Source organism: Scyliorhinus torazame, chromosome 11, assembly GCF_047496885.1.
Source record: "Scyliorhinus torazame isolate Kashiwa2021f chromosome 11, sScyTor2.1, whole genome shotgun sequence".
NCBI classification, from domain to species: Eukaryota; Metazoa; Chordata; class Chondrichthyes; order Carcharhiniformes; family Scyliorhinidae; genus Scyliorhinus; species Scyliorhinus torazame.
In genome coordinates this window covers 190,294,529-190,308,535 of record NC_092717.1, presented here as the reverse complement: position 1 = coordinate 190,308,535, position 14,007 = coordinate 190,294,529, and the positions used below count along the sequence as shown (strand labels likewise).

Genomic DNA, 14,007 nt, shown 5'->3' with positions numbered 1-14,007 from the left:
ATGATCGACTGCCCCAGAATGTAGTTGTGGTGCACTATTCCCAGGAAGCATGCAAACATGGGCATGATCTTCATGTGGTGGCCATACACAAGCTGAATGTTCAGGGAGTGGAACCTCTTCTTGTTAAGATCGGGCACTCCCAGATGGCCCGGTGAGCGCAAAGCGACATGCGTGCAGTCCTGCGTGCGTGCATGCTGGACCTGGGGCATCCCGGCGATGACGGAGAATCCTGCTGCCTGAGCATCCTGTTGGGGCTTGGTCCATGCTAAAGTTGATACAGTTTTCCTCCCGGGCAAACAGGGCATCAGAGACCTGTTGGATGCACCTGTGGGCTGTGGCCTGTGAGATACCACACAGGTCCCCGCTCGAGCCCTGGAATGATCCCGAGGTGTAAATTTCAGGGCTGCAGTGACCTTGGCGGCCACCGGGAGCGGGTGTCCTCCCCCTCCACGTGGCGCCAAGTCCGCGAGTAAAATGGAGCAGGTGCCGCACCGTGCCCTTGTTGAGGCACAGCCTCTTCCGGCAGGCGCTGTCCGTCATCAGTTCGAATAACCAGCGAGGCCTATACACCCTGGGCCGGAACAGTACTCTCCCTCTGGGTCCTTCGCTGGCCTGATGGGAGGCCGGGTCCTCAGGGTGTGGGGCGGGGTCCGGCACATGGGCCGCCACCTCGTGCATCTGCAGATGCTGCTGCTGCCGCCGTCTCCGTGTCTGACCGCCTGGCTTAGCAGCAGCATCACTAGGGCAAGTTCTGATGGGTCCAAAATACCGCCCATTGTGTTGTGATGAATATCACGTTCGTCGCAGAAATCGGTTTGAAATAAGGCAACAGATACTAATACGACCAGTATTTCAATTCAAAATGGAATAAAACCACTTCAGCTAAAGGTCGTCCAGAAGTCACCATTTGAAGGAATAAACTCCTAGCTGACTTCAAGGATCATTAATACATTTCAAACAAATACAGGATAAGGAAAACCTTGCTTTGACACACCGTAAATTCTTTAGATCACTCCCCTACACCTATAATTATTCAAACCATGAGGATAGGAAATTCTTCAGATGAATAATGCACAAATCCTTCCTTAACTATATAACTCTTGACATTAAGAATAACACCCTCAAAGAAGTGTCTGTTTGACAATCTATATATCTAAGAAACCTGGCAACACTGAAAAGAGACATATCTCTATACGAGTCCCGCTTTGCCAATATATCTTAAGACACCTGACATTCACGCAGACACTAAGATCATTAAAACATATACTGATGATAATACATCAAATTAGCCATTTGGCTATAGGCAATTAACCAACAATAAGTGATAAGACAACAGAGACAGTCCTTGAACAATTAGAAGATTTTATGTATAAAAAGAGGGGCATTTTGGCAGCGAGGTACTTCCCACTCCCCTGCAGGAGTGTGGGTCAAAGCTCTGTTCTTCAAGCTTGCCTCGTCAAACAAAGCCCATCATGGTTTTGTAAGTATGTTTCTGTTAAACTTCTTAGAAATGTATTAGAAATTGGTAGGAGGTACTTTAGAATTTTCCATGTTTTAGATATCTCATTCTCTGAAGAGAAGTTAGTGTGTTAACAGATAACAAAGGACTGTTAATGTGTTTTTATATTATTAACAGATAACTAAAGACTGTTAATCAATTTATATTTTTAACTCTGCAATTCTGTATGTATCAATTGAGAGTATTTTACAATAAAAATACTTTGATTAAAATTATACTGTTTAGACTTACTCTCAAAGTTTCAAATCCTAGACACTCATTTAGGAAGTCTTAAATGACTAGGACCCATGACGACAGAGGTAACAATTTAGTTATGAGTGATGTATCTGAACTTTTCCCATTAAAAGTAACAGATCCTGTTTAACTGTTTGAGACCCGGAAAAGCATTCTCCCTTCGTGAGATCTATTTTGAGTCTTAGCAGAGAAACGGATTTCCCGCTTTTGGTGGGTTAACCTAGAGCATAGGTTATTAATAAAGTATTATCAGGGCCGGAATAACCTAAATCCTTCACAGTGTTCAATATTTGTAAGGAATTGGGAGAGGGTGTTAGACTGACAAACGGCGGTGGCTCCCACCCCGTACCCTCCATTCCCCCATTGATCCCCCCTCCCCCACACACGGCCCACACACTCCCGCCAAAGTGGGCCCCTCAATGGAGCCCAGACCTTGTACCCCAGACACCTGCACATAACTTCACCTGGACCTGCCGCTGGTCCCCTCCCCGTGGCACTCACCCACCTTCCGGCCATGGACATGTCCCCCAGAGCTGTGTCCCATCCCCTGGTTGTTCGGATGTTGGCTGCTGCATGTGTGGTGTTCCCTCCTGCAGTGTTCAGGCACAGTGTCCTGGCATCACACTCTGATCGGGATGCTAGGCAATGATTCCCACAGGCTACAAGGCACACCCACCCTCAGGAATGCACTTGAATTGTGTGAAGTGGTAATTTAACCCTGATTGCCAATTCCCTTTAAGCAATAGCCTTCAACCGCATGGCCAGATGTCTTGGCAGTCGGTAGGGGTTATGGGTGATCGGTGGGGCAGACGGGCAGGGACAAGGGTTGCCCCTGGAATGTGTACACACAGTCCAGGGGTTGACACGGTGGTGCCCCTCGTGGTTGGTCCCCAGTGTCTCCCCCACCCCCACGCTCCCATGGCAGCCCACCCCTCTGGAGACCCCCCCCCCAGCCGAATATCCCCCACACGTCACAAAGCACTGGGGTGGCAAGCTGAGTGCCCTGGGCTTTTTGCCTCTAAGCAAAGATGGCTACTCACCTCCTCGGCTTCCCGCAGAAGCCTTCTGCCAGGTTCATGTATTTAAAAATGAGTACTAATTGGCACCAGCATGACCATTTGCTGGGGTGGCCTGTGAATGATGGGAGGCCGTTCAATATGGGGTCACTCCGTTAATTGTATGGAAATGGGGCTTAAGTGTTGATAACTGGTTTCTCGTCACGGCTATGGCGAGATCCCGATTTCGCCTGTGGAGTGGGCTGGTTGCATCGCAAACTGTTTGGCGCCTGGTGCGGATCTCATTTTTGACCTCACCCGCTATTCACGAGCCTCATGTTGCTCGAGAGCGCAACGAGGCCCGAGCATCGTGCCCTAAGAAACAGTCCAGTCTACACCAGAAACTGCGCCCACAATCAATCTGTGCCAATCATTAACTGATAGCTTCCAGACTGTTACAGATAGGGGATAGATGTTAGGGACGTTTTCCATTTTCTATCTCTCGACTGACTGAGGAGAGCGTGTTTTGGAAAGAACATGTATTTTAACCCCTCAGAATCTTGTAACTGCCAGACAAATGACAGATGTTCTTGTGAGTTTTAAAACAGATAATTTTCAATACCTGGATATATAAGCAACCAGATCCACTCGCAGTCTCATACACACACACACACTCATGGAAAGGTTACGATGACTAAATGTGGCATGTATATTGGCCTTAAGAATTCCAGAGTTCTTTGTCACACTTGCTTTTCACCAGATTAAAGTCTTGAAACGATGCAGGCCTGTAATTGGTTTTTGGACCACTGAAGAAAAATGCCTGGAGATTTTAAGAAGATTGATTCACTCTTGTTTATTGTTTGTCGTAAAGGATTTCTCTTGTTCCACTTCAGTTTTCAAAGGCAATGTCAAACCTTGGAGTGAAACTCTGGTCTGATTTGTCAGGTAGGGAGGTCAAGGCAAAACCACATTGTTTCTTACAGGTAGGGTCCTGTTCCTTTGGTGGACTGGATGTTTCTCTTCCTCTGCTCCAAAATTGTATCTTAGAAAATATCCTTATCTGAGAGCGAAGACAGAATCTTCCATTCCGAAGTCGAATTTCGGTGGCAGGAGTGCAAGTCGGAGTGACTTCTGCTGTGAGAGGTGCGGGAGACGGCTGACCATGCGTGATCTCGCTCTGGTTAGCTCATGCATCCATGCAGAGCATGGTGGACCTGGTGACGGGGGCAAGCAGGAAGTCGCCGCTACCTCATGGGGTCACTGGGCCGGGTATCGTATCTAAAGGAAATCCAGTCTTGGACCGCATGGACTAACCCTTCCACCTTTGCTTGGCCACCACTCCATTTTTCCCTGCTAATCCATTCTCCCACCCTTGCCACTTGTATTCATAGAATCATAGAATTTACAGTACAGAAGGAGGCCATTCGGCCCATCGAGTCTGCACCGGCCCTTACAAAGACCACCCGACTCAAGCCCACGTATCTACCCTATCCCCGTAACCCAGTAACCCCCACTTAATCTTTTTTTGACACTAAGGGCAATTTAGCATGGCCAATCCACCTAACCTGCACATCTTTGGACTGTGGGAGGAAACCGGAGCACCCGGAGGAAACCCACGCAGACACGGGGAGAACGTGCAGACTCCGCACAGGCAGTGACCCAGCCAGGAATCGAACCTGGGACCCTGGAGCTGTGAAGCAACTGTGCTAACCACTATGCTACCATGCTGCCCCTATTGTCACCACCCAGTCTCTAACAAAGGCTGGTATTTACAGACGCTCCCCAAAGAGGACTATTAACTCACTGTTAATCTAGGAAAAAGTCTATCTCACTGGCCACTTACATGCAATCCTGAAAGTGTTGTTTTTAATTTCTCACCGGTGGAGACCAGAATTTGAGGGTGGAATTTGATTCCAGTGAGATGTCCTTTTAATGAGCATGCTTGGCACGCTAATCCGTGCAAAAGGACTTCCCAACATTGTTCATCAAGAAGTCTGACCCACCTTTAATCAGCCTTTAAAGTCCCAAGAAAAGCATTCCTACAAGTTATCCTGACATCGGGAAATTATTTTTGGCTTCATGCCAACTGATGTTCCCCAGCCTGCCAAGCTTCCAGCTGCTGGTTGGATGAGATGGTTCTGCTCCCAGTTTCTATCATGTCACCAGAGCACCTTTGTTCCATTGTCAGCTCAAATGGTTTCTGATGGCCATTATCGAACAGTTGGGTCTGATAATTGTCCATTCACTTACCATCATGATAAAACAGAGGGAGAGATCTACTGGCCACGTTGCACCCGAAAAGCAGCGCGGCCCGGCCAGGATTCCTCTTCAGGCATCTACCCGGCTCGCAAGACCTCACAATGTGAATCCTGTCATTGTGGACGGGTCACTTTCTGGCAAATCTGAATATTAGAGTGAGACAGCTAATCCTGAGATCTAAGCAAGGTGTGGGATCTAAACCCATTGCCTTGGTGATCTCGGGTGAGCGCTGTTCGGTGCTGGCCTCCACAAATGTGGACCAGAAGGAACGGCAGGAGATTGGAGTGCTTGCCATCTGGGCAGGATGAGACCCTGGCACTGCTGGTGCACCTTGTGCACCCTGGCAATGCCACCTGGGTGCTAGCCTGGCAGTGGCAAGCTGGCTTTTTTTGTGTGAGGGGGATTGAGCCCAGGGGTGTGCTGTGCTGTGCTGCTTGGGTGCAGGGGGGTCTGAGGACCACCTTACAGGGGAGTTGAGGCTTGGGGGGTTGTTGAGAGATTGGGATGCCATTTAAAAATGGTGTTCAATCTCTCCCTGCATTGAGGAATTCTGGCGAACAGTGCAAAAAATGGAACTAAACGCGGCCTTGGGTTCCCCGCTGAGACCTCCAATCTACAAGGCAATGGGCCAAGTGCAGGAAAATAGGAACAGAATGGTTAGGTGGTTGTTTTTGTCCGGCACAAACGCGATGGGCCGAAGGGCCTTTACTGTGCTGTATGACCCTATGATTCTGTCACATCTAAAATCAATCTGTACTGGCGTACCTGGCCTGCTAGAAACTGTGTACATGTTAGCTGCATATCAACACAGATCGGTGATGTTGTGATATGCAAACAGTTTGCCAACCACGTATAAAGAATGGGCACTTGGGTGAGATTGCTCAAGACCCATCTCTTTGCATCTTGAGGGAGAAAATGAAAATTAAGAAGCAGAAAGCATTTTCTCTCCTATTCAGCACATATCATTGTGAGGCGTTTTAGTTGCTGTGAAAAGAAGAGTCTAAAGTGCTTGTTCCTTTTCACCAAACACCATTTATTTCACTGCCACAGCATCTGCACAAAACTCTTAACACACCACCAGACAGAGGCCACCTGAAGCCCCTTTACATATCAGTGTCAATTAATGGATACTTAACATAAATGAGACAACTAATTGCAATGTCTCTTAACCCATTACTTAACAGTCTCCCCTTCCTTGGAGAAAAAAAAAATTAGATGGAAACAACATTTCAAGAAACTCAAAAACACACACATGTTGTCCCCCCCTTTTTTTTTGTTTGGACGAGAAAGAAAAAAAAAAGTCACAGAAACAAGTGCCTTTCATTAACAATATCCAAAAGTTTCTGTGAACTCACCCCTCTTTTCGTAAAACAGTCTGATAGTTGATAGCTCCTGTCGACCCATTCAATTTTTTGTTATTTCCCCTCTGTCCAACATCTGCTTCAAACTTGTGATGTCTATCCATAACCTCTTTACATTGACACTTTTTGTAGAGTGCACATTTTCCCACAGGGATTTATTGTCAATGTGACAGTCAATAGGTATATTACCCAAATCCCCTAATCCCAAAATTTCTGTCAATATCATACTTATATAAAAAGCCATATCCACCGCCTCTACAAGGCTTAACGTCTCAGCAGCCAAAGTGCTTTTTACCACTCTCCTTATTTTCTTTGTTTCCCACACAGGTGGGCATCATTTACCATTGTTCCCCAAAAGGAAAATTATAAAACCTCCTGCGCTTGAAACCCCATCACATAAATTTGCGTCGGATGCATCACTATAAACTATGAGTTTCAAGTACTTAAGGTCACCTAAAACCGGGAACTTCAAAACACACTCCTGCATTTTTAGTTTGGCCAACGCTTTATTTGCTCTTATTATGTCTTCCACTTTGGGATCATTCATTTTTGTACTCAACTCTAAGACATCAAAACTCACGTCCGGTCTAGTGTCTGCCTAACCAGTTCAGTTGCCCAATTAAACTTCGCAGTTGCTCTTTTTCTATCTTTGAAACCATTGCTTCTTTTTGTGAAACTCGGCCACGACTAATTGCTATTGATGCTTTCCAAATAAGATTGCTGACGTAAAGTTGCCCCTCACTTAGTCTGTCCAATTTCCAGTCCAATATATATAAATGCACCGGACGCCTGACTTCCAACCCTGAATTCTTTCCTCAAACCAGAGACTACAATAGCTTCAAAATCACTAGTCCCTCCCCACAAAAAATCATCGACATGTATCATAAAAATGCCAGAAAGATTTCCTTTATAGTGCCAGTAAAACATTGCAGGATCTGCTTTCAACTGGCAACAGCCTAACTTTAACAAAACTGACCTTACCGAAAAATACCAGACTCCAGATGCATCATTTAATCCATATACACATTTGTTCAATTTCCAGAGTACCCCTTCTGTGTTAGCTGCTTCTTTAGGAGGACGGAGAAAAATGTCTCTCTGGAGCTGATGCCCCTGCAAAAAGGCAGATTTTATATCTATAGATTTGCATTCCCATGCCTTTGTGGCTAATAGAGCCAAGAAGATCTTTAAAATAACCTTTCCTGCTGTAGGTGAATCTACCCTTAAATCCTGATCTTCTAAGTTTTCTTCAAATCCCCTTGCCACGAGCCTGGCCTTTGCCTTATAAGTTCCATCCGAAAGAACCTTTTCCGTGCAAATCCATCTGTGGGATAGAGCTCTTTGTCCCCTATCCGGTCCTTCCATGTATACCCCAAATTCACTCCAACTATGCAATTCTTGCTGTTTAGCTTCTTTAATAACTTTTTCATCTAATTTATTTGAAGCCACCAAAATCTCACGTGCATGTGGGCTTCTACTCCTATTAGTATTCGTAGTCTTACTCATGTTCCGAGATCTTGACAAACTACGTCCCCTCTCCCGCCTGGTATCTCGTTCTGTAGTGCTACTGCTTGATCTTTCCCTTCTGCTGTGGGATGTCGTTTCAATAGTTCTCAACCTTTTTCTGCAGACCTGTTCACTATCCGATGTACTATCTGAACTGGCACTGCGTTTCTGTGCCTCCATTTTTGAACTTCGTTTTCCCAATCCATTGTCTTGACTCCTTCTCCTGAATGCTGTACATTCAACCAATGTTTATACTTTCCAGTGACCTTCCCTGCTCTACTAATAACAGCTGCATCCTTCCATTGACTAGACCGTTCAGGCAAGTATGTCACTTTTGTACCAACTTTTGACAGTTGCCCTTTCGGAAAAATGGCCTGTTTTAATTCATCAGAAGTGTTGTGTTCCTCCACAGAAACCCTGTCTATATCAGTTAATTGGTCCTCGTAGTTCTGTAACACATGCGTACCAGATGACTCTGGTTCCTCGTCATGTCTGTCTGCTCTGTCTAAATTTGAAAATTTGTAATCTGTACCCATTATCCTTGATGAATGGACCCTAACAGTTTGATTACCATGTTGCAAAATAATTGTTTTGCCATCTATGCCTATGATCTTCCCTGGGCCTTTCCATTCATTAGAATTGTCTCTCCGATAATATACCATGTCTCCTTGCTGAAAAACGGCATCTGATGGCCGTACGTTATGTCTTAAAGCTCTGTGAATTCTTTCAGAGATTTCTGCTTCCAAAAAAGCTTTTCTACTGCTATGTAATGCATTTAAATGTTCAGCAAAACCAGAGCTAATTGTAGTCCCCTCCCAAGCTGGAGGCTGGTCATCCAAAATGGACGGAATTTTAGGATTTCTACCAAACACTAATTGATAAGGACTATAGCCCCCAACCATCTGCAATGAATTCTTTGCATGTACTGCCCATGCTAAAGCTGAATTTAGCCGGCAATTTGGTCGATCTGCCAAAATTTTCCGAAGCATTTCATCGATGACTGCATGATTTCTTTCACAGACACCATTACTAAATGGGCTTTCTGCAGCCATATTCATAACTCTGATATTCATGTTTTCACACATATCCCTAAACTCATCATTAGCAATGATGTGGAGATGCCGGTGTTGGACTGGGGTGAGCACAGTAAGAAGTCTTACAACAGCAGGTTAAAGTCCACCAGGTTTGTTTCGATGTCACTAGCTTTCGGAGCGCTGCTCCTTCCTCAGGTGAACGAAGAGGTATGTTCCAGAAACATATATATATATATATAGACAGATTCAAAGATGCCAGACAATGCTTGGAATGCGAGCATTAGCAGGTGATTAAATCTTTACAGATCCAGAGATGGGGTAACCCCAGGTTAAAGAGGTGTGAATTGTGTCAAGCCAGGACAGTTGGTAGGATTTCGCAGGCCAGATGGTGGGGGATGAATGTAATACGACATGAATCCCAGGTCCCGGTTGAGGCCGCACTCATGTGTGTGGAACTTGGCTATAAGTTTCTGCTCGGCGATTCTGCGTTGTCGCGCGTCCTGAAGGCCGCCTTGGAGAACGCTAACCCGTAGATCAGAGGCTGAATGCCCTTGACTGCTGAAGTGTTCCCCGACTGGAAGGGAACATTCCTGCCTGGTGATTGTCGCGCGATGTCCGTTCATTCGTTGTCGCAGCGTCTGCATGGTCTCGCCAATGTACCACGCTTCAGGACACCCTTTCCTGCAGCGTATCAGGTAGACAACGTTGGCCGAGTCGCACGAGTATGTACCGCGTACCTGGTGGCTAGCGTTCTCCAAGGCGGCCTTCAGGACGCGCGACAACGCAGAATCACCGAGCAGAAGCTTATAGCCAAGTTCCGCACACATGAGTGCGGCCGCAACCGGGACCTGGGATTCATGTCGCATTACATTCATCCTCCACCATCTGGCCTGCGAAATCCTACCAACTGTCCTGGCTTGACACAATTCACACCTCTTTAACCTGGGGTACCCCATCTCTGGATCTGTAAAGATTTAATCACCCACTAATGTTTGCATTCCAAGCATTGTCTGGCATCTTTGAATCTGTCTATATATATGTTTCTGGAACATACCTCTTTGTTCACCTGAGGAAGGAGCAGCGCTCCGAAAGCGAGTGACATCGAAACAAACCTGTTGGATTTTAACCTGGTGTTGGAAGACTTCTTACTGTCATCATTAGCAAATTCTCCCCCATTGTCCGTAAGGAATTTTGCTGGTGGACCCATTCCTGTCCCTGTCCATTTTTCCCCGATTTGATCCAGAATTACTCTCTTTTCTTCACTTCGTACAATCGTTGATTGACTAAATCTGGTTGCTGAATCTACAAAATGCAAAATAAATATATTATTTGCTTTATCCCAGATCTTAAGGTCCATGGCCACAATGTGGTTAAAATCCCTGGCCAAAGGTAGGGTTATTATCGGTCATGCTGGTGTCCTTCTGTACTTCCTACAAACTTCACAGCGGTCACAAACCTGTTCTATCAGTTTAGTATAGTCGTCATCCCTTACCCCTGCATCCTTGAATAAATTTTTCAGCCTCCGAGGAGACGGATGTGCAAATTGCCTATGCAGTTTTAATACCACAAGCTTTTTATCAGCTAAAGTCCCATTTTCAACTGCCATTAACACATCCTTAACCACTCTACTTGAAAAATTATTTGTCAGGAATGGAATACAATAGTGTCCCGACTGTGTAAATTGTAAGTCCACCGTCTTTCCAAAAACTGTTGCCTTATCCTGTTCCATATCCAGTTTCATGTGTGCTTTCTTCATCGATGGTCTGCTCAGAAGCAAAGGTATCTCACTTGATACAACATCCGTGCTAATGAAATGATTCACTCCGGCAATATTGCAATAGATCACCACTCTTTTCAGCGACTTCACAGTATTATCATCCCCAAACCGGAAACTTGTGGAACTTTTCAAATTCCTTAACCTTGTTACAATTTTCAGCATTCAAAGAGTCCAGGTAACATTTTAACCAGTCAATTCCACACACAGTAGATGTGTAGCCACTGTCCAATACAGCACAGTTGAAGGATTCTGCAACCAACACCCTCATTACCGGCGTAAAACTGCTTGTCAATAGGACAATGCCTTCTTTCTGGTCACTATCTTTATCCTCTTCTGACTCTTTCGTGTCATGTGTCGCTTCAAACACTCTATCATAACGAGTTGGACAGTTGAAAGCATAATGGTATTGAGAGTCACATCGATTTATCATGCCCCGTGCATTTCTGGGGTTCATCTTCTTATTGCAGGTTTTAACTGGGTTTCTGGCTTCATAATTTCCTTGTCTCGGTTTCCGTCTATAGTCTTGAGCCCTGTTCATAGCCATACGATTTCGCCATCCTGTTACTCGTGTATCTTCCATATTCTGCCTTATTGCAGGCTGACCTATTTGGGTCATCAGAGCCATCGGAATCGAATGTTTCCCCAGAAGTAAAGCTTTTGTCATCTGTTCGAATAAAGTATCCTTATCAGTAAACTGAACTCCTGTCAAAACCAGGAGCCTATCCATGTTGCTCACTCTAGCACAGTCAAGTAATTTAAAGGCCAACACAGACTGTGGAAATTCCAGATTGTGTTTCTGCAGCCTTTTATATAGTCTGCCAAATTCCATTATATAGTCTTCCATGGAGATATCCTCCATTTTCCGAACTTATCAAAATCCGACCATGCTTCATACGCACTTAACAAGTCATCTTTTTTATAAATCTTATCCATATAATGTAATAAAGTCTCCAGACCTTCTTCTGAGTCTAACTCTTCCAATTCCAGCTCAGAAAGCACTGTTTCGGATTTTACTGCCATACCTTGTTTTCTCTTTCCCAAAACAGTTACTTTAGTCCACATAACTACTGCACTTCTCCATTGGTCGTACGATTCCCTTTCAGAAAATAAGGGAGGATAGTCATATCCAGCCATCTTTATCCTGGGTTCAGCCATGTATCTTTTTTCTTTCCTTCTCACTCACTCCTTGGTTTGATCAGGAAAAGTTGTATCTTTCAAACCTTCACATTTGCACAGCAACCGTCCTCTGCTACCATTGTTAGACGTTTTAGTTCCTGTGAAATGAAGAGTCTAAAGTTCTTGTTCCTTTTCACCAAACACCATTTATTTCACTTCCACAGGCTCTGCACAAAACTCTTAACAACACACCACCTGACAGAGGCCACCTGAAGCCCCTTTACATATCAGTGTCAATTAATGGATACTTAACATAAATGAGACAACTAATTGCAATGTCTCTTAACCCATTACTTAACAATCATTGATTAAATCTTACCTTCTGCTTCTCATGATTCGTTCCAAATGTCAAGATAGGTGACATAAGTTCAAATAATATAAGACCCAAGGAATAGATATCCACCTTGTGGTTGTATTTTTCTGACATCTACAATCAAAAATTCAAAAATAAATTCTACTTTAGAATTAAGTATAACACAACAAATGAAAAATTGGAAACAAAATATCCAGTGCAGATTCTCAGCTTATTGATTCCATTCTTTAATATTTCATCACTCGAATTTAGAAGCAAAACAAGTTTCAACGTTGGTAATGTGTGGATCAGGCAGTAATTACTTAGTGGGCTGACTTTCAGACATGAAAGGGAAGCACACCAACATGTTTAACAGTCTCCAAAAAGTGACAAAGAAAACTAAACTTGTTGAGTTGCGACTTTCCCAACGCAGAGTGCACACTCTCTTCGGTAATCCTTACCCAAGTCCAACCAAGGAGAGATGGTGGCTTGGAGGTGGTGTTACATGCTGGCTTTGTAGTCCCTATGTCCGGGCTAATATTCTGGGTCTATGGGTTCAAAACCCACCATGGCAGCTGGTGGAATTTAAATTCAGCTAATAAAACCTGAATTGAAAGCTAATCTCAGTATTGATGAGCATGAAACTACCTTTGGTTATCATAAAAGCACATCTGGTTCACTAATGTCCTTTAGCGAAGGAATTCTCCTGATTCCAGACCCACAGGAATGTGGTTGACCCTTAGCTTCCCTCTGAAATATCCTGCAAGCCATTGCGTTCCAGAACAATTAGGGATAGGCAACAAATGCTGGACTTGTCAGCGATGCCCACACATTCCAGGAAATAATTTTTTAAAAGCGTACCACAAAAACCTGAATTTGTATAGAACCTTTGTCTTAGTGAAACATATCACTGTGATGATGCTTTATTTAGTTGAGCCAACACATAAGGACATCCAAGTACACTCACAGTAAGCCAGCTAAAACCCACAGCTTACCAGTCCAGAGAACTCCCTGCTATGTGTCCAAAACAAACTACTCTGTATACATAGCAGTCATATCACCTACAACCATATGGGAAGTGTCTCAGCAACCTGTGACAGGTTGGCTCTCCGTATTGCTTTAACAAATCAGACTGTTTAGTCCAGTGGTTCAAAATGTGTGATCCGGGTCTACTGGTGGCCCATAACGGTCCTTAAAATGGTCTACAGGCTGGTCCAAACTGCAAGTGACTTACAGCAAAGGCCATATGAGAAATCAGGCCATAATCCGGAGTCATATCTTTCTATTTTTAGAAGTAAGGTTCATTACTACTATTAAGGTGGATGAGTAGGAGGTTATGAATATTCCTAAGGTTTATTAGTATTGAAAAGGTTTATTAATAGTAGTAAACCTTATTAGTATTGGTAACAATTTGTTCGCAGTAGTAACATTTATTATCAGTAGCAAAGTTATTAACTAACAGATAAATAAGGACAGGACAGGGCTGCTCCAGCCTCCAGGGTGCACATCCTGTGCTGTGTGGGAAGTTCAGGACACTTCTCATGTCCTGGATAGCCATTGGTGCAGAAAGTGTCATCAGTTACAACGGTTTGAGTTCCAGTATTGGAACTTGAGCAGCAGCCAATGTATCTGTGAGGTTGAGGGATAGATGGATAGCACACTTATGTATGTTCTAACTTACAGCTTAAGAGTATGCAAAGAGGGAGGGAATGGGTGACAAACTGACAGTCAAGTATAACAGGCAGGTAATGTAGGAGTTCCCAGAGTGCATTCAACAATCAGTTCTGAATGCTGATGAGAATGATGGTTTATCTGGGGAGAATAGCTAGAGCCAAGTCCATGGCACCATGGATGGCT

General features: G+C 44.4%; 1 protein-coding gene across 2 annotated transcripts in view; it reads right to left on the bottom strand.

The window, feature by feature from the left end:
• Window positions 1-14,007, bottom strand: part of LOC140385735 (interferon-induced, double-stranded RNA-activated protein kinase-like) — an 85,865-nt gene that overhangs the window by 27,045 nt on the left and 44,813 nt on the right. For both annotated transcript variants that reach the window (XM_072468192.1, XM_072468193.1), the window contains one exon: window positions 12,178-12,285. In XM_072468192.1, coding sequence (XP_072324293.1) covers window positions 12,178-12,285 — 108 coding nt within the window. The remainder of the gene's footprint in view (window positions 1-12,177; window positions 12,286-14,007) is intronic.